The sequence below is a fragment of the Agelaius tricolor genome, unplaced genomic scaffold (assembly GCF_023055355.1).
Source record: "Agelaius tricolor isolate 1412-34295 unplaced genomic scaffold, bAgeTri1.0.p SCAF_22, whole genome shotgun sequence".
Taxonomy (NCBI): domain Eukaryota; kingdom Metazoa; phylum Chordata; class Aves; order Passeriformes; family Icteridae; genus Agelaius; species Agelaius tricolor.
In genome coordinates, this window is record NW_027269282.1 from 7,521,144 (window position 1) to 7,542,518 (window position 21,375).

Genomic DNA, 21,375 nt, shown 5'->3' on the forward strand with positions numbered 1-21,375 from the left:
CCCATGGGATACCCTCTTCCTCAACCCAAATCACCATATTCTTACCATATTTCAAGGTCTCAATGCAACACTTTTGCAGAGGAACCCAGTATCCTGTAATTACAACGAGTAGTGAAATACTGTGCTGACTCCTTGGAGTTAGACATAGTAGAGTTTGCTTTGCATCTTGTGGGTGGACTTGTAAATTCAGCCCCACTCAGGTTTCCTTGGAAGGGAGGTGCCCAAACACTTTGCTGCTCCATCTGAGGTGATCTGGGACACTGGTGCAGCACACAAGTAAAATCACACGAAGGTAAGTGTGGCTTCCTGCCCACAGAGGCTGGGGTCTGCTGAGGATATCAGGATATCACTTTGTGGATATCAGGAAACTAAGGCTTGAAAGCACTGATGTTTGTATCACAGTTTTCCTGAGGAATAAAAGGAGAATAAATGTTTGATGACAATAATTTAGACAACAACAACAAAGAGGTTAGGGCACGTAGGAGAGGAGTATTATGGTATCTAAAATGCTTAAAATGAAATTGCCTTCAAATATCCTGTGTTTCTGACCAAAACTTAAAACAAGCCAACTTAAAATGACCATCCTGGTTTAGGCCATGTGGAGTTAGTAGCTGTTACAGTGCTGAGTTTGGATTTAGGATGAGAGTAACATTTATAACACACTGATGTTTAGTTGGTGCTGAGCAGTGCTTACACCATACAAGGACTTTTTTTCTCTACCCCATCAGCGAGGAGGCTGGGGGTGCACCAGAAGCTGGGAGGGGTCAGAGCCAGGACAGCTGACCCCAACTGACCACAGGGATATTCTGTACCATGGCCCATCATATAAATTTGGGGGATAGCTGGCTGGGGACTGCTGCTGAGGAACAGGCTGAGCAGAATTCTGTCTGTGGCAAGTAATTGTTTTTCATTTGCATCCCTTATTTTTTGGGGTGATTATTTATCTCTTTCTGTTATTTCCCTTTTCATTCCAATTTATTATTCTGATTTTAGTTTTTAAAGTGTTTTTCTCAACCCACACTTTTCTGACTTTCACCTTTCCAATTCTCTCATCCCACTGAGGAAGCAGCTGTGTGGTGCTTAGTTGCTGGCCGGGGTTAAACCACAACAATGACTCGACAAAAGTTTTCAGCTTAAATTTAATCATACAATTTATTGGGGGTGGGGGGGGGAAGCTAATTTCAACTGGATTTATGTATCAAAGATGATAATGAAAGGAGTTTAGTTTTATTTTACTGCTGCTCCAGATGGTACTCAAAAGGGACTGAGAAGCGTGGGAGAAACAATTCTCTGTCTATGAGGGGTTGAATTTGGAAAGTTCTGTATTCCAGGCAATTGCCAACTATTTCTTACAAGGTTCCATGGCTTGTAACTTTGGGCTCCTCAGAGACAACAGTATGAAGAACAAAGGAAAACTAATTTGGTGATTTTGCAGTTTGCATCACTAGCAGACAACTGAGCTTTTGTTTAATTCACAGAAAATTACACAAGGGGGTTTCGGAGGACTGGCAGGTTTAGAGACATGAATTTTCTAGAGATGTCTCAGGCCTAAGGGTGAGGTATGTTAAGGATAACTTACCTTCCAGTAAATATTTTTATATAATATTAATATTTATAGTGCCTTTATAAGATTTTTATAATTTGTCTTAAAAGATCATTTACCAAAACAAGACACAAAAAACAGATATAGACTTGATTTCACCTGACTTATGAATCTACTATTTTCTTTGACAAGAAATATGAGAGGGAAAGACTGAGTAGCAGTAGATTACACTGTCATTTAGTAACCTGTGCTTTAAAAAAAAGGCAAAAAAAAAAAAACCCTCTTGAACTTCAACCTCCCAGATTGCAAGAGATAAACCTCATCTCAGAACTGACACCACTGTAGGGGTTATGAAAAATGAACTGCATTATTTCAAAGTACACTTATTCAGAATCCAAGAAGCAGTATGGAGATAAAGCAAGTATCTTGTTTTTATTAGTTAGCAAAAAAAAGTCAACCCAACCACTACAAGCATAGATATGGATGTCAATAATCCACACTGAATTACTCAGTAGATTTTTTTTATACAATTATGTCCTATGTGGCTTACAGTTTGAGGACCCATATTTGTATAAAAAACAATCTTTAGAATTACATATTATAAATACAGCACATTTACACCCCATCTGATTGTATCCACTTAAGTATGACAGGTGAGTTAGGAGCCTAATTGCTGTAGGGCCCCTATACATTTAATGAGATAAAGCACTACCATTTTCCAAGCATTTCTTTCCAGGCAGCAGTTTTTATGCCTTTTTAGACAGTTTATGTTAGAGAGGAATACAATACCCTCCATAACCCCAACTACTATGATTTGGAGAATAAATACTTCCTAATCTCAATCAGGTGATCAGTTTAATCCTGATCATATAGGTAGGTTAAATCCAGTTAACACCTGACATCCTAAAAAATTGCTCCATTTTTGCCCGCTTCTAATCTTACCATTTAAGAAAGGGCAGTCCCTTTCTCCTATACTTTACACCAAGAAGGAACTTAAGAGTCCTGGGGAATGCAGAATAGAAGGGCTGGCATGTGGACCAGTTAGAACCATTTCTTTTTAGGGACTGTGTAAAGAAAGTACACAAACAATTTTCCAATTAAGCTTCCCTGGCAATGTCAGTGGGTATCCAAAGTTTTATATCCCAAACTTTATATTCTGACACATGATCTCTTCACCATGTCACACATACCCTTTATTAATTTATAAATTTCCATCTGGAAGTAGTTCAAGTCCCTGCCTCCATGACCTTGTCTGTAAGCAGTCCCAGAGCTTTGCACAGATTGCCAAGAACCTTCTTTTAAATTTCTCATTTATTCATAATTGTTTGTAAGTATCTGATCTTGAAATAGTGTTATCCTTTAACACAAAAGTCGTCTTGCCTCACATCTACCCCCACACATACTTATAAAGAAAACCATATGCCCTTTCAAGCTTTGTTTTGCCAGATAAGCTATTTCCATCTCAGCTGCAAAAACAGGTACTGCTTTCCCCAAACCAGCCCACTCTGCACCTGCTGTGCATCAATGTGGGTCATGAGAACTGTAAACAATATTCTGAGAGTTGTCTTACCAGTGCCTTGTAAAGCAAAATTAACACTTTGCTAACAGCCCTCACTGAAGATTCTTCATCCAGTATTCCCTGAAACTTCTGCATGGCCATGACACAACCGTGGCTCATGGTCACACCACAGCTGATTAATGCATTAAACCTCTTCCCCTCACAATTGACACCAATTATCAAGACACCAGGTTATACTAGAAGAACATGACATTAATTCCCAAGCACCTCCCTCTAGTTGCTGAACTATTAGATTTCCATTTTGTCAGTCCATAAGGTCATTTATTTTTTTCTGATACACTAGTCATTCCAATTTTGTGTCATCTCTTAATGCCATACCCATTCTCCTTCCTTCACCAAGTTCAAAAATACTACTTAAATCAGTGCCAAGATCAGTTCCAGAGGAATTCTACTAGTAAACTCCTTTCATTTTGATATTTTTATTTTTAACAGAACCACATTTTAATATAACCCTTCACTCAGTTCCTCTTCCACCTTCAGTGCCTGCATAAAAGAATGCCTGCATCTTTTCCACCCTCAGTAACTTCCTACACCAAACAATATAATGCCTTATTTCGATCAAGGTAGATTAGGTCTACTGCATTACTCTTCTCTGGGACAATTATCTTATCAAATAAAGATATTAAGTTAGTCTGATACAATCCTTCCTTGATAAAATCATGTTGTAGTTTTTCCCACTTTCCATTTACTCCTAGGTTCTTGATAATTTTTTTTTTTTTCATTCAAAATTTACTCCCTAAGACCTTGCTTGGTGTTGAGGTCAAACCATCACACCTGCATTTTCTTTGACCATCTCTTTTCCTTTTCATAAATGCAGGGAATAACATTATTAGTCTTTAGTTGTATTGAGATACCCCTGAATTGAACAGATACGCATAAAATCCCTACAAATGCATTCAGTGCAAATCAGCATTACAGGATTCTTCCAGTGCCCTGAAGTGGGCATTGTTTAACCCTCTCCATTTTTGCAGTAAATAGGCTTTGTTCAGCTGATAGCTCATTTGGGAAAAATTCCATTGTTCTGTGTATCTTAACCACCTTTTCTTTTTCTTTTTTTTCTTTTTTTTTTTTTTTTTTTTGTAGCACTGGGAGATCTAACAGCATTCACAACCAACAACAGCTGCTTTGAAACTGGCATTTAGGACACGTTTATTTATTTTAGCAGTGGAAGAGCAGGGTTAAAAACATCATCAACAGTAGTCTCGATATGATAGATATTTTCAAAGAAAGAGGAATAGGCCAAAACATGCATGAAAACACATATGAAAGCACATATGAAATGTTATTAATTTTGAAAATGCTGCTGTCTCAACTATGGATATTAATTTTGTATTCAAAGAACTGACTTAGGGCAGATATCTTAAATATTCTGATTTATTTTTCAAAATGAGAAAAGAGTAATTATTTTTAAAGGAGTAACAATTTTGCCACTTATTCCATTCACTTTCCTTCTGTTATCTTCTTTCTCAAAAGACAAGCTGTAAAAAGACCAACCCAGCAGAATTATTTATATACTTTTCACACAATCTGTGAATAGACATGTTTAATGCTTCTGGAAAGAAGTGACTGTAATACAATGCAAATTATTAATTTATGAATGTGGCACAATTGATAATACATGCTTACTGCAGCTGTGACTTTCTACTCCACTTGAATGGAATGCTTTTATTATCCTGCCTATGCTCTGAGTCCTGGCAGATGTATGCAGATGTGTGCCATGGAGCCTTTGAAAATTTCAGGATTAAAGGTGGCTAATCTTCCAGAAGCATCAATGGGAAGGAATATGGAAGGGATAGATACCTAACTCTGGGTCCTCTTTTTTTATGCCACCTTTAAAAAAGATGAAATTACAGCATAACACCAGGATCAATAGGCAGTAAAGTTTATGTAGTGTTATTTATCATTGTTAAGTCTTTATTAAATATGTAGCTCTGCCTGCAAAGGGCTGTGCAGAATGAAGAGGGCCCAGTTTTATAGAGATACAGTTATTAGACTGGATTTTACAAAGCAGCTTGTAAAACCTGCAGGTAGAATATACATTTTCCACAATACCCTCAAGGAAAGAGGTATTCTGAAAACTGCTCAGGATATTTTGAGGCAGTTGGAACAATAACTTTTTTTTTTTTAATAAATCATTAGAATTGAAACTTTCTTATAAAACAGTTTGTCACTAAAAAATACCATCTGGCCCTATTTTGATAAGAGGTTTTATGAGACCATGCAGTTTCCATGCAGCAAGTTTCCAGATCCAGGGTCTGTCTTTTAGTCAAACTGAGACAGCCCTTCCTCAAACTTTCTTGGTCTGGGCATTTGCATGGAATATGGAATAATTTCTGCTGCTGCTTAGTTCAGCCAGTGGGCATGCATCCAATGCTTCTGAATGTCTAAGGAAGTTGTCATTGTTGTGTTTAAGAAAGAGCACAGATGGAACCACAAAATTCATCTTATGAAAAAACTATTAGCAGAGAAGCGTAAAAGTGTAATGGACAACTCTTGGTTTCACATGAGAGTTATTCTCATTGTGCAAGAAATTGATTTGGCTTTAATGCATACAGTGGAAGGGTAAAAGTTATCTAACTTTGTACTAAATAACACTCTTGTTATGAATAAAGACAATAAAGCCATTTCATTTCAGTCATCTGCACATACTCTTTTTCCTACAAGTGCAGCATCAATTAGAAATACAGCTTTAAGAACAATTTACAATTTTTTTTTTTTAAATCTGAAATATATTAAAAGAAATAATGACAACTACTCACCTGATAATTTAGCAGGATTATATGTGAACTTCTGAGAACTGACTGAAATGGAAAGAAAAGTTTCTTTGATTAACTAACTATAAAACTATTACTTTCTCCTTTGGTGTTTATCAATATTTTTCTATTATTAAGGTAAAATTTATATGACACAAAGTTAAGTTGGCATACTGGCATTATATGCTTATAGGAAACATCCCATAATTAAGCAATTATAAAGAAGTCTCTTCAACAGGCTGTTTAATGCATTTCAATCCAAGATTACTTTCTTACATGAAGGTCCCAGTCCTCAAAGTGTTTCTTTAACAGCCATTTTTTAGAGGATTTAATGCTACCACCCATCTTCTTATAGGATGTTACAACACAATGGATAATTTACATTTCTGTTAATATCAAATGAAAAAAAAAACAAACCACAACCTCTTTTATAAATGGAAGATACAAACAATTACAATGTAAGTATTTATTCACTGTTTCTGTTGTAGCTTCCATTGAGTGCCAACTTAGGGGTAACCAGTATTGATGTAAAGCAAACTACAATCTCCCATATAAAGAATTAAGAAAATTTACTATGAAAATGCAAATTCAAGGCTGTGTTTTGTACTGTGATATGGACTCCAGATCTGAAAAATTTTTCTTCATTAGGCAAGTTACTACCCTTATTCAAAGATAAATAAAAGCTCTGATATATGTTTCAGAATGTGAGCCTCATTTGTTGCTTATCCAAATAGCAGAGTATAAAAGTTTTAGGATAGACTCCCTGACCCAGTAAAAGAAACAACTGAAATGTATTTAAGACTCTAAACCACAGCAGAGGAACAATGTGGATCCCTGTATAACAGCACAGTTACCAATCAGCAAAGAAAGCAGGTGGTGTGTTCTCTGACCAAAGAAAATAGAAAACTTAGATTTAAACCCATAAAAAGAATAATCTTTGCCTTAGTAAGCTGAAGGGATCCAGTGAAGCCTTTCCAGATGGAATTAAACAAAATCTTGGATGTAAGACTCAAACAGAGATATCACAATGCAAATAGCAGGCTTTGTCCTTATAAAGAACATCTGCTGTGAAGTTGTTTACATTCCTACCAAAGTGGAAAAGGGTATCACTAATTCTCCATTGCAGCCAGGCATGTAGGGAGTAAAAGTTACTGCTTAATATTTTTTAATAAACACACAGAGCTTTTCACTAACAGTTTTTTCACCTGAAAAAGTAAATAGGGATTTGGGGCAAAGAGAAATATTTTCATTTCTCATGATACTCATTTCCATATCATTTTTCAGGGATTTATTTTTCAATTTTCCATTATTTCATATTTTATTCCATGAATTTTGTAGTCTATTTCCCTCCTGTTCAAAGGAGGAAACAGCATGTGCATTCATGACTGCCTTGCTGAGCACTTCACTAGAAGTGGAGAACTTCCAGCCTGTGGATCAGCAGTTTGCTCTCACTCTTATCCAGAGATAAAAACTAGATTGTTCTTAGCCTGAGTTCCTCAGGAAATTGGAGATAGCCCATAAATTATAGGTTATTACTGCATTTTACTGTTTCCCTTTTCTGTTGTCCTGCTGTAGGTTTTCAGAAGTAGTTGAGGTATTTAAGTAGCCAGCAAGAGCAGCAGAACCAGCCCACAAAATGTTCTTGATTTACATTGAAAACACTTTATTTGATGTCACCAAGTTACACTGCTTGCTGTATTTTAACAATTTCAACAAAGTTTTAAATAATAGACCTAAAGCCTTGCAGTTTAGAAGTGGCATTGTAAAATTAATTTTTAATAAGTCTGTGATTTTTTAATGCTGATTTATGATAATTACTGGGTTTCTCACTGTTTGTGGTTTCTCTCCAATAGAATTGCTGCTCAGCATTACATTCCATTTCAGCATACAAGTGGCTAGAGCTCTCATATACATTTTTGTTTTTACCATATAAACACATGCATATATATAGGCTATTTCCTGTAAAGGAAATAGCACTTCAGCACTATGCAAATGCAAAATGACAGCTGTGAATTTGTGCCACAGAACAATTTGACTTTATTCCTTCATGTGAGGTAGACAAAAGTAGTTGCCAAATACAAAGACCACCAGAGCAAAGGAAGACCAGAGATGTAGGTTGGTAAGAAGGTTTGCTATAAATAAAACCATTCAAAAGTAAGCAGTGTAGTTTGTATATGGAAAAAAATAATACTAACAGTGCCTAGGACCAAAAGACAAAATTTATTTGTAACTATAATCCTACAATTTCTAGTTCTTATTATGCATTTATTATGATGAAGACCATATTGCATCATCTGACTTTTACCCTGCCACCTCTTTACTTTTGCCTCTATTTTTTGGCTTTTAAAAAAACAATTTATGAAACAATCTGAGTGTATATGATTTAGAAATAAGTTACAGTAATAATTTTATAGTGACTTGAAATTACAAGCAAAATCTTTCTTTTCTTCTTCCTACACAAACAAGAGAAGAAACTTGTAGAAGAAACTTTACTATTAGTACAGCAGCCTGATTACGAAGGGCAATTAGTAATTTTGAAGAACACTAAAAAGACATGACCTGATTACAGCACAGTGATTAAGATACAGATATAGATTAAGATTAGGATGTACTGATATGACCGACAGAATGAAATTAAAGTCACCTTTCTAGCAGCTAGTGATCTACCAAAGATCTTATGCTTTGCAGGAGTTGGAGTTAAGGTAATGAACGTTTTACTTTTATCCTGAAACATTCAGGTTCGTGCCCTTTCCATGGGAGCCAGCAACTGCACACCTTTGATCTTGGACCTGATCCTGATTCTGAAACTATTGGTATATGTTTGACATGTGTGCTTAAATTTACATAATCCTGAGTTATTATTGTGAATAGTTTACCATATGAAAATCAAGCACATGGCAAATAGCTGCAGGAGTCAAAAGCTGTGAATCTTAATGTCAAATACTTATCCCACTGAATTTTTTTCTGAAGAGAACTCTTAGAGAACTGTTAATCGTGCTGAATGGTCATTCTCAGACAGTGAGAAGTGCAGTTGGAGTCAGACTCCTCTTTCTGGGGAGAGCAGCTCCTTTGCCATAATTAGAGTTGCTGAAGCACCCTCCACAAAACACAGTAGTTCCTTTAATAAGTGACACTGAACTCTATCCCAGCCTACAGCAGCCTTCTCAGCTTCAAACACAAAAGCAGTCAAGTCTCAAAAACTTCAAAGAAAGCTTTTCATTTTATTTTCTCCTTGATCCACTGATAGAGCAGTTCATTTTCTTGAATTTTGTAAAATGACTTTTCACTCATCAGACCTGCTTAACAAATCACTGTCTCACTCACCAAATGTTCCCGTTTGACTCATCTGCTTTTCCTTTGGCCTTTGGGTAGGAAGATTCACTTCTGAAACATTTTCTAAATTCACTTTGGTGAACTCTTCCCCCTCAGTTGCACTTTGTGCCATTTTAAAAAAATAATTGCATTTCCTGCAACATAATGTGCTAGTTTCAGGGTTTTAAATTTCATCAGAACCCACGTTTTCTTTCTTAGAGGAATGTCTTTCCTTTAAAAAACATCATTTTCTAACACACTACCAGCTGTAACATGATGCCTTTTAAGCAGTAAATACTATAAGATTTTTCAGAATTCTGCTGCATTCTGCTAACTTAGAACAGGCTTTTCATTAATTATACATTTGTACTCTCATGTATATTGTTTTGGTTTTTGATGGCCAAAGATTTTCTAATTTCTGAACTTTGCTGCTGCAGTCTAAGACAGTATCTCCTCTGAGGAAAACTATAACACAGGACTGTCAATAATCCTAATATTTTTCAGTGTTAAAAAGGCTGTAAATCTATAAAGTTTCATTCCTCCAGGCTTCTTCTGCCTCAAAGCAAATAGGCAAACTTCACATAGTTATTCTCCACAGGGAATGTAGTCAATCCTTCCCAAGATGTAAAAGCAAACCCTGTAATGTGAATTATATTTTCAACCAGGTGCTTACATTTCCAGGTGTACCATCCAGTAACATAAAAACCAGAACTTTGCAGGAAGTCAGAGCATTGTAAATTTTACACAATTATGCTCCAGAAAAGCATAAAATGGGCTGTGTTGTGATCTTTGCTTACTGGGACTAACTGGAACAGAAGAACTGCCCATTTTATGCTCATGGTGAAATGCAGCTGAGCTGAGTCTGATCACTGTAAATTCCATAGAGTCAACTTGACCATGTTCTCCTGTGTGACAGCAGTTTTTGTCTCCTTAATTTCTCAGGTTAGACATTAGTCCTAAAAAGATAAGTAAATCTGGGCAGATGTAACATTTAGAAAGGATGGTGGTCGCTGTATTGGAAAAGGAAGCGGCAGAGAAAAAAACCAGTTTCTGAATGATGGAAAACCAGTATGGAGCACATGGTCCTAGAGAATTAAAAAAGCCAGAATTGTTTGACTAAAACCTCCCAGATCCTGAGTCAGAACCAGCTTGACAGATGTGCCCATGTTTGACATGATTCAGTGTCATCTGTCTTATTCCTTACCAAACATCTCCAGCTCCTGCCATGCCGCCCCCCTGCCTGCGTGTTCCCATTCCCTGTTTTCCATGTGGGCTCCTCCACCCAGTCACCCACATTCCCCTCTGCATGAGGTTTGCTCTTGCCACCCTTTCTGTAAAAAGTGTGGCAATCCCTCACCTCCCTGTCTGTCCCTGTGTCCCCTCAGCCTTGTCCCCTCAGCCGTGTTCCCAGACCTCTGTCCCAAGCCCAGGCAGGCCGAGGCCTGAGGGCAGCGCTGTGGGGACTCTCCCGGAGCCCTCACAAAGAGCTCGGCCCACAGAGCCCCAGGAGAAGCCAGGAATGAACCTGAACGCTTTGTTCCAGCAAATACAGTTCACTGAGAAGCAGGCGAGGGAGAAGAGGAGCTTCATCCAACAAGGTCAGCCCCATGGGCGCCATCCCCGTTCCCACAGGGCTGTCCTGAGGGGACTCGTGCCAGGGAAAGCTTGGCAGAGCCAGCGTGGCTGGTTCTTGCCACCAGCACGTTTCTGTAAGGATGTAACAACTGAGGATTTACAAACTGAGCACATACTCTTACGGGTTTTTGTTGTCTTGCAGCTAAATGGGACATAAATAGAAGTTATGAAAAAATTAACCAAATAAAAGAAGAGCTGAGCGCTGCAAAAATTAACTTAGAAACCAAGGTGAGCAGGCATATTTATAGTGTACATAATAATGAAATGCATTATGTTTACAAATACACGACCTGTTCTTCCAGGAATAAGCACTTTCGAGGAGTGTGCTTCATCTGCTGAGTGGCACAGAATGGAGGAAACCTGTACTGGGCCTTTCTGAATTAAAAATGTGTCCATCAACATCCTTCCTCCCACAGACCTCACCCTTGGGGCTGTGTCAGGGCATACATGTGACTTTTGGGGCCATACTCTGTTTCAACATCCTGCAGCTTGTTACAGCACTTTCCTACAGTGTGCAGAACACACCCCTTGGTTGCCCAATGCCATTTATTAATGGCCTTTCACAGAAAATATATGGAAACATTCCCTGTATTTATTTCAGAGGAACTTGAATCATATACTGAAGATCTTTCTGTGAACTTACAGTTAAGGCTTACAAACACTAAGGGTTTTTCTAGGGAGGCCAAAGACAGCAAAGTTTCTGAATCTATTTAGTGATTTTATTACTCTTTCCATTTAATCAAACTGCAGATGTATTTTCAGATTAAGCCACCGGTTTTGCAGAGTTTTTCACCAAGAACACCTGTGGTTGCAAATTATTTAAAAATCCATTTGCTTGTGTCTGAAAATTAAGTCTAAATACCCTCCCCTGTGCTCTTAAGTATCTGTGCTGACAGAATGTGTGTTCACAACAGGAAAGGATGTGGCGCCTCCTTTGAAGTCAGAGCTGTTGGATCCTATAATTTAAATAAACAACTTCAAGAACCTTTGGGAGATTGCCTCATCTAGTTGTGAAAATAAATGTTTGGGGGATGACTTTCATCCTTCCTAGAACAGTCTCTTTTGCCTTCTGTAACAGACAATATAATATATATATGTGTGTGTGTGTGTGTATATATATCAACATTGCTGAGAAGGGATAGAATAGAACTCATTTACAAATATTTACTGGTTGCAAATTGAGACTATAATCATGCAGGCAGTTATTCAGACACATTTATGCACGCCACAATTTCAGAGCCCAAAGGTGCTTTAAAATAGTAACTTATTTATCCAACACAGATTATATCTGGATGTTGCTTGTTAGGTGAAGTCCTCAGTAGTCCACCTCATAAGTTTATTTAAGAACATCACGATTTTATGTTTATATTACTAATTTGTTATTGATGCATTGTGATTTATAATCAAGGTTTATGTGGTGGGTACAGAAGGTCCCAAGAGTAGAGCCATTATTGTAAATGACTAATGGAAAGAGCTGAAGAACTATTCCTAATTAAATTTTATGTGCTTTACTGACCAGTATTAATTATATTCTCACTGATGTCCACAAAAATACATTTTACTTGCTTGCCTAGTCTGACATTGATTCATTTATAGATAGGAAATGATACAGAAAAGTAGTGGAATAGAAAAATGCATTTCAATCAGACTGTATTTAGGTTTAAAGATTATATAGTTATTGACTAGTTATAGTTTATTATTTAAAGTAATTTATTTTTCACTACAGGAATTAGCTTTACATATGTCTGCAATAGTTCATGTAATTCAAATAATATTAAATAATGCTGTTCAATTTATCCCACACCAAATAACTGCAGTTCTTTACAAGCACACATATCCAGCCACGTGCATGCTCAGCAGCTGATGCCTGACCAAGATCCTGAGACTGAGTTCAGAAGTTTTTTTGACATCTATTTCACAGACACTGCCTGTGGTCAATCAAAGAGTCCTAGGAAATGCAATTTTTCCCTCTCTTCTCTAAAACCAGGTAGCATGTAATTAGAACCCAAATTACAGCATTTTTCTCTCTGTAGCTCAATGACTTCTTTAAAAAATTGATTGCAAATGCATAGATGAATTTTGGTAACTTGAAGAAACTACTCTAAAGCTAGTTATGTACAGTATTAGAAATACAGTGATGTAAGACCACCTACTCTGTTTGAATTCATATGTAAAATAAATTCTGAGCCAAGCATGACCTGACCTTAGCATTCTGGGCATATCAAGGACGAGGAAAAAATCTAGTCCTTTCCTTTCCACCTCTCACATTGCAGTTTTGGGCATTTCATTCCACTATCTTCCTATTTTGATCAGATGCACTTCATCTGTGCCCCCTCCACAATCATGTGCATTATTTAACTTTTAAATATTTACATTTTTTTACATTTTACAATATTTACATTTTACATTACCACTGTAATACCACTCTTATTTGGCTTTTTCTGCTTCTACACACACAAACACTCCTGAATCAGCCTGACTGTTCAATTTAATTCCTGATACTTACCCTGTGCCTTTATTCTTTGTGGGCAAATCTTAACTTTGCTTTCCCTATTCATTGCTCTGAGTCAAGAGAACTTGACACTCCATCAAATAAATGATTCTCCTCCTTTAAGACTCTACAACACCTAGCTGCTTCCTATTTGTTATTGTTACAGTTTATCCCACCACATAGCTGCACTTTGGTTAGATGATGATACAGTAGATGTGCTAGAAAAATGAGAAGTCTTCAGCAAATTTTGAAAATGCAGTGGTTGAACAGCATACTTGCCTAGCAGATAAACTAATGGTTAAAAGTAATAAAACTCTAAATAAACCTAGGTGCAAAATTGAGGTTTAGGGCTTGGGGGTTTTATGATCAAACTGTCAATAACCAGTGAGCTAATTCCCATTAGCCTTCTTCAGCTAAAACTTCTGAAAATTGTGCTCAGAAAAATATCCTGCTCTCCTTTGCATACTCCATGGTAGCATTGCAGAGTGGGTGACATGTACAGCCATTCAGCCAAAACCCCCTGATATTATTCTGATATTACTGTCTCATTTGGTTTGTGAGATGGAGGATGGTGGAGTATGTTGGCTAAAGGATCCCATGTGGTCAATATTTTTCCTGAAAAAAATTTCTTCTAAACCTAGCAGATTTTAAAATGCCATTTTAGATAGACAGAGCACTACTAAATGAGTCTTTCAAAGAAAGGAGGCTTCTCAAAATCTAAGCAGAACACTGAAAGGTTATTGAGGGAAAAAAAGAGCTGTTATGCTTTTGTTAGTCCAGCAGCTGTGCCAGCTCTTTTTAAATTGGACCAAGATCCTTATGTACAATTTCAGAGCATATGAAACAATTAAACAATAACTTAATATTTTTTTTTCCTTTTGGAAGGTTCAGCATCTGTCTGTAAAGCAGCTCAATGTAGAAATTCTGAAGAAACATGAAGACAGCTTAGAAAAACAAAAAGCTGAACTTATTAATCAAAGAACCAGTCTTCTTAAAATCATGGTATGTTTCCAGCTGTGATATTCACACAGCTCTTTTCTATTGTACAAGAGCAATCAGCTTTAAAATTTGAAAATCTGGAAAAGCTAACGTCTTAATCAGGAAATTTTTATTGGTTTTTTATATTAGTATATATAACAACGTAAACTTGGATAAATTCTCACACTTCATTTAAACCATGATCTAAGGTAGTGTATGCTGCATTTTATCTCCAAAGCTGATTTTATATTCTTGACTTAATTTTTTAATGTTTGCTGTTTTATGAGTGAACTCCAATTCTGACAGATTATTTCCTTTGTAAAAGTAAGCTACGGAAGCCTTGCCTAAATTGGATTGCCTCATCCACAGTAAAAAATATTGAAAAGGATCAAAGGAAAACCCCAGGGAGGCCCACACCACATTTTAGCAAATGTGGACAGTTTAGCAATCCTGACATAGCACACAATCTCTTTGATGCCAGACACACCTCAGCACCTCTTCAAAGGTAGCTACTTACAACAAGTTTTCCAGTTCTCTCACATGCCAACCTGAATATTGCCTTCCTCTTACTTTGTTGAGGCTTCTTGGATCTGTACATATGAAGAAATGCCACAGAGGAACAGTCTTTTCTGCATATGTATTTGCTCTTTAAATCAGCAGAGCTAAATTTTAAACATTCAGTACAAAGCACCATTATTAAACCTAAATCTTTAGGCAGATATCTTTTTAACTTTAGTCATAGTTCTGCATCACCCAAAGTATTCCCAGTATATGTGTGAAGTTTGATATATAATTTAGCTTTTCTTTTTTCCTGTACATAGGGGTAATTTAATTTTATTTAATTTAGCCATCAATTAAGACTTCTTAGAAGAAATTTAATATAACCTTACTCTTTTGAATATTTTTCCCCAGAAAATTGATCTCTGATTTTCTATCAACAATAGCATTCTTGGTAGTTATAAAAGGAGTTAAAGTACGTCTGCATTCTGCAGAGGGTTAAACAACACTTTTATTTAGTTTAATAACAAGCTGGAAAAAAAGAGCTGCCATACTATGCTAGTGAATTCAAACAGAATTTTCTAATTTCAGTATGAGAGTTGAACTGAAAATCTGCTGATTCAAGTCTATAACATAATGTAGTATTTTTTTTAAATGCTGTTATCAAGAATAGACTTCATTTTTGTAGGGAAAACATAAGTTTAAAACAACTGGCATAATGATAGAGCTGTAGCTCATAAGAAAAAGTAAATATTTTCTTTACTTTTGCATTTTAAAATTTTATTTACTTTCCTACTACAAATTTAAGGATATAAAGCAAGTGTGTCTCAGTCTGCCTAGCTTAACAAAGACTTTCATTTTTTTCACTTCAATATTCAGCCTTCCCTTGCTTTTTTTCAGGCAGATGCAAAGAGAAAAATTACTGAAGAGGAAGATAATTTTACCAGAGAAATAAGAGAGTTTAACAATGAATATGGGCTAACAAGTAATAGGGATCTTCTTATTAAAAAGAAAGTCAAGACTGAAATAAATTATTTAGAGAATGAGGCCGCTCTGTTAAAAAATGGTAAGTCTTATATTAAACCAGTTTATCTTGGATTAACAAAAATCGATAAAATACAGCTGTTTAGCACTAAACTGAAAGAGTGTGGTCTGACATACCAAGCACAATTAAAGGCTCTTCTGTTCCCTATCCTCTTCCCTTTCTGATGTGAGCACTGTGAGGAGAAGGAGCCAACCTAAAGGGGCAGCTCCCAGTGTCTAATTCAGCCAGCACAGAGCTCACGGTCATACACAGCCACTGAATCAGGATTAGAATCACCTGAGGTTGAGCATTTCCTTAGCTTCAAAAGAATTGTATACACAAATTGCCTGTAGGACTGGTTCTTCACTGCCACAGTGTAGCTTGATTTTCAGTTAAGGTACAGAGTATGGGATCTCTAAGAGCACAGGGTCACACTGCAGGGCACTCCTTCCACAAGGAATTCAGGGTCGTCATGGATCACAGGCTGAACATGAGTCAACGACATCAGAATGCCAACACCACACTGAGACACAAACACAATTCTGACCTCTAACACATGAAAATAATTCCTCACTCTATTTGGGGCAGTTAAGCTCTGAACTGAAGTGCTGTGCATCTCATTTTGATCTTAAACTTAAAAAAAAAAGTATGGACCAGCTGGAGAGAATCCACATAGGACCAGTAAGAGTGATCAGAATTCTGGAGCACATGAGAAGGAAGAAAATGAAAGACTTGTGACTATTTAAGCTATTAAGGAAAAGACTGATGAAAGATGGATTCTAGAAAGGAAATAAATATATTCTTTATAGCTGTAGTGAACTGTATAAAAAGTAACAAGTGTAAAGCACAACGAGGGAGAGTCTGTCTGACAGCTGAGGAATCTTTCTAAGAACAGTGGACAACTGAAGCTCTCTGCCTTAGAAGATTCCATTACCAAAGGAATTAGGAGTGTCCATTACCAAAGGTTATCAAAAAAAGGTCAAACAGCATTTTTCAGAAACAAGAGGTACAGCTGATCCTGCCTTCAGGAGAAGAATGCAGTAGGTGACCCCTCAAAGTCCATTCCAGCCTCATGATCTGTCAAGCAACAGCACTTTCAATTCCCCATATCTGCTATAAAGATACTGAAAAATGACTGCCCACTGGAGCTTGCACTTGGTAACACCTTCTTTCTTATTTCCTGTGGCTAAGATACTAATCTACAACTGAAAAGTCTGCATTTGGTGTCAAGTGCTACTTTTAGCATTTAATTTTTTACATATTCAGGCAGAGCTGGGCAGTTAAATGATCAGTAGTACCTGGAGGGTGACCAAAATTCTTCTCTAGGTTCAGTTGCCATCTCAGTTCCATCCTTTAATTGCACCTTTCTTGAGGCACAACTTGTCTTTTTGCTTGCTACACTCCTGGGCACACTGACAATTCTGAAGTGAAAAGTTTGAGCAACTCCTAACAAGGAAGTTACGTGAGGACCTCCAGTTGGTAGAAAAACAATCCCAATTAATTCCAGATGCTGTCTAATAGTAAAGTTCAAATATATATAACACCAAAAATACTAAGAAGGTTTTTTTTTTCAGTCCTGCTGAGAGATGTCTGTTCTCCACCTATTCAATCAGTCATCTTCCTTTCTTTATAGCTGAATTAACTGTAAAGCAAAACATTCTTTTTATGCCCAGACAACAAAATATGTTGAACAGCTCAATAACATTAAAAAAATCATTTTCTTTCATAGCTATGAGTGCATTATATGACATAATTTCCTGTGAACTGTGTTTTATATGCATTATTTTAGTTTATTTTGGTTTTATATTTAAGGTTCTTTTGACTAGCTGAAGATTGGTAGAAGTAGTTAAGAATATTTAAGATTGTATCATGAATGCAAAAACTGCAATGCATTTTAATTTAAAACGTATTTTTTCTTAGAAATGGAGTCAATGGAACATAAAAATGTTCAGTTAAATGCACTCCAGCTGCAGAAGAATGAATTAAAGCAGGATTTATTTACTCTCCAAAGTGAGCTCAAAGGTGTGCCTGATAATTATTTCTTGTGATAATTATTTCTGGCTTGACAAATGCTTTTGAAAAATGTTTTCTGTCAATTTTCTCAAGCAAAAGGAATCATAGTAACAATATTTTAATTTAGTTTTGCAATATGTAATACATCATTTTTAAACATGATTATAACAAATATTATGGATTTCAATGCAATTTAAATTAAATGTCACTGATACTGAGGTCCAGAGATCTGCTGAATCATGAGCTATAAATAAAGTTTTGCTTTTGCTGGTGAGTCATATACTTAAATGTAGAATTTAATGTTTCAAAGAACCTGAAGTCAACATAAATATTGTTTAAAATCTTCTGTGTCAAAGGTGATCACAGCAATAGGGAGTATTTTGAAATCTGAATTAAAATAATGTAAATGAGTGCTTTATCTATTTTTTTTTTACCAATAGCTACGTAACGTGTCACAGTAAGAGCTAAGAAAAGCAGTAAATATGGTCCTAAATTGTTTGGGAAAAGGAGGGAAATTTTCTAGATTGCAATATGTGATTACAATAATAAAAAAATAATTAATTTTCTTTATTTAGATGCCTTTACCCTTCAAAAAGTTTCATGAAGAAATATTAGAAAATATAAATTTAGAATATGTAGAAAGTCTTTGAATATGGATGACTAATATATATTTATAAATATTATATATATATATATATATATATATATATATATATATATATAATTATATTTATAATTCTGATTTCATGTTTAGACCTTGAGAAAGTAATCAGGGAAGCGGAAAGAATGACAAAAGATTTAGAAGCAGAAAAAGTCCAAGTCACTGAAAAACCTCAGACTGATCCTGAATGTTTAAGGTAAAAGCCTCACATTAATTAGTTCTTCAGTTAATTTTAGGAGTGTAACTGCAGTCTAGTCCTGGTAACTATTTTACCTTCCACGTGCAACAATCCTTCTGAAGCCAGCAGAACCCTTCATTCTTTCTTAGTCAGCCCCAAGTCCTGCTGTTGATTGTAGCATTTCACCCTCACATCCACACCCCAATGAACTCAAAACTGCAGGTGTTTGCAGGGGTGTCAGTCAAACCCTGAGCAAGAGCAAACTGCTGCTGCTGCTTGGGAGGAAGATCAGTTCCTGAGCTCCTGCAGAAATGATGGTGGTGCACAAAGCACTAAGGCACTACCCAGGGCTAAACCTATTTCTGCTGCCTGGCTGTGCAGAGTCCATTGCAATGGACTGGGCTGGCCACAGTAACCCCTGCCCTTGGGTAACTGGGGCCTCTATTGGAGCAACTAAATGCAGATTTATTTGCTCTGTGTTCTCTGCTATCTAGTTTGCCTACTAATTAAGCTGGTTTAAAAAAATTTTGAAGACCTAACCAAGACAGAAGAGAAGACCTTGCACAGTTTCCCTTAACAGTGAAGTTTTCTTCTTAGGAACTGAGTGGTTCATTTCTTGTCAGTTTGCTTAAATGAAACATTAGATTTTCACTTCACAAAAAATAATGTAGGTTTTTTTTTTTTAATCTCCAAATGCAGAAAACCCCATATCACAGAATTTACCACCTTTTTCCTATTTTATGGTAGTCCATGTGGAAGTGCCTGGGAATATTCAAAAATAATTAATAGACAATGCAAAGGAACTCCTCCTTATAAAGCTAGACCAAAAGATTCTCTAACAAAATTTAAGGCAAACACAACTTATATTACCATCACAGGGTTTTTTCCTATGTATCCCTAAGCTTTTGACAGAAATAAGTAAATATAGTGGGGATTTTTTTTATCTGAAAACTTTCAATGGAAAGTTATAACTTTGCAGAGAACCCTGAGCAATTTTCTGAAAGACGATTTGGTAATGACCCGGTTTTTGCTGAATATTGGTTTTTGAAAGAAATGATATATCAGCCCTATTACTAACTCTCTTCAACCTCTTGCATGGTGTTGAGACATGGCCAAAATCCCCTCAGCATAAAAATTAATTAGCTCACAATCCTGCATACAGTAGCAAAAAATTTGCATTCAACATATACATAGAAGACACAGTGTAAATAATAATAACAGTAACGATTCTCCAGGACAGCACATTATATTTCACTCCTTTACATTATTCATTCAATCATGATATATTGGGGTTGGTGATACACGAGGCTGTCAGCTTCCTTCCAGCTAACATACTTCCCTTGGAATAGTTTACTGCCATGATGCCACTGAATATCCAAATTTGTGCAATTAGTTTTCTAGAGTAGGTTTCCTGTGTGGAAGGTACAGAAGTAGCCAACATTATCATACTTTTAATCCCCAGCTCTGCTGCTGAGATCCTAAGGATCAATCAAATCCATGTGTGTCTTTCTAGGCTGTGAAATTAACTTATAGCTCTTCAGAATGACACTTTGCTTTTCTCTGGGTTAAAAAACTGGATAAAACATATTAAATTCTATTAACTGCAAAATCAGCAAGTGTCATTTACAACCAAGGCAAGAAGGATGATGAGATTTTCTTATTTCTTGAAATGCCTCCTTTTATGGTCAAGATAAGCTAACATTATTTGATAATTGCATGTAGTGCAAAAAATAAAGTGCTCCTATGCTATTACCACTATCACAAAATGCAAGCCCTTCTTGAAGTGTAGTAATATACTGAACACATTTTCTTAAAATTGGAACATTTTTTTCATTTCAGATACTGGAAAAAGTTTAAGATAGATTTGCCTAAATCATATTTTTATCTTGCACTTGCTTTTGATCAGAAAAGCTCAATGCTTCATAGAGAGAGATAGCCCTGCAAAAGTTAACTCAGATGCCAGAAGCAATAGAGCTGTGCTGCTGTATTTCCATGTCAGCACTAATAGATTCTGCTTTTCAGTGGAGCCAAGCAGACAATCCTCATTTGTCTGCCTCTCTGTGTCACTGCTGGGCTCTTTAGAGCCACCCCAAACTTTATCAGACTCATACAACTCTTAGCAGTTGTTTCGGTTTTTTTGGGGTTTTTTTCTATTTAACGAAGCCTACTCATCACTTCTTGGTTTGGACTACTGAATTAAGAGAATGAAAGGGGATTTAAAGTATTAGACACTGTAAATTGTGCAGCATATAAATAGTCCCCTGGAGGGTATCTGATCACTCTCTGGTACCTCTGTATCATCCAGAGGATGGAGTCAGAATCTGCACTGTGCTGCACACTGAGAGAACAAAAGGCAAAAAGCAGAAGTTGAAACAGGAGGATTTAGAGTGAGTTTGAGAAAAAAGCATTTTTATCATGAGGAGGCACAGCTTGCTTAGAGAGGTTGCATAGTTTTCATCCTTGAAGGCTCTGCTTCCCGAGACACACTCATATACTTGTGTATCTTAACAGGAGTCAATTTTGGTCATATTAAAATCAATGTGATTGAACCTTCTGTGTCTGAGACACAGCTCTTTTTAGCCTAAAAAGATCAGGGTTTTTATCCTCATACAGAGTTTATTGCAAGAATAGAGTTCTAGTTTTTCACTGAAAATCATTTTTATTACACATAAAGATAATATTTTGACACATGTAATGTGGGTCAGAAATA

General features: G+C 36.4%; 1 protein-coding gene and 1 long non-coding RNA gene across 2 annotated transcripts in view; one reads left to right on the forward strand and one right to left on the reverse strand.

The window, feature by feature from the left end:
- LOC139599255 (uncharacterized) lies at positions 1 to 17,210 on the reverse strand. The gene is made up of 3 exons (XR_011682205.1): positions 17,112 to 17,210; positions 5,882 to 5,923; positions 1 to 407 (listed from the first exon to the last, which is right to left on the reverse strand). It is a non-coding gene; the product is annotated as an uncharacterized lncRNA (long non-coding RNA).
- CCDC172 (coiled-coil domain containing 172) overlaps positions 10,707 to 21,375 on the forward strand; it is an 18,240-nt gene continuing 7,571 nt past the window's right edge. Inside the window, exons 1-6 of the mRNA XM_071446388.1 lie at positions 10,707 to 10,785; positions 10,965 to 11,050; positions 14,199 to 14,315; positions 15,690 to 15,855; positions 17,734 to 17,835; positions 18,581 to 18,683. Coding sequence (XP_071302489.1) covers positions 10,707 to 10,785; positions 10,965 to 11,050; positions 14,199 to 14,315; positions 15,690 to 15,855; positions 17,734 to 17,835; positions 18,581 to 18,683 — 653 coding nt within the window. The remainder of the gene's footprint in view (positions 10,786 to 10,964; positions 11,051 to 14,198; positions 14,316 to 15,689; positions 15,856 to 17,733; positions 17,836 to 18,580; positions 18,684 to 21,375) is intronic.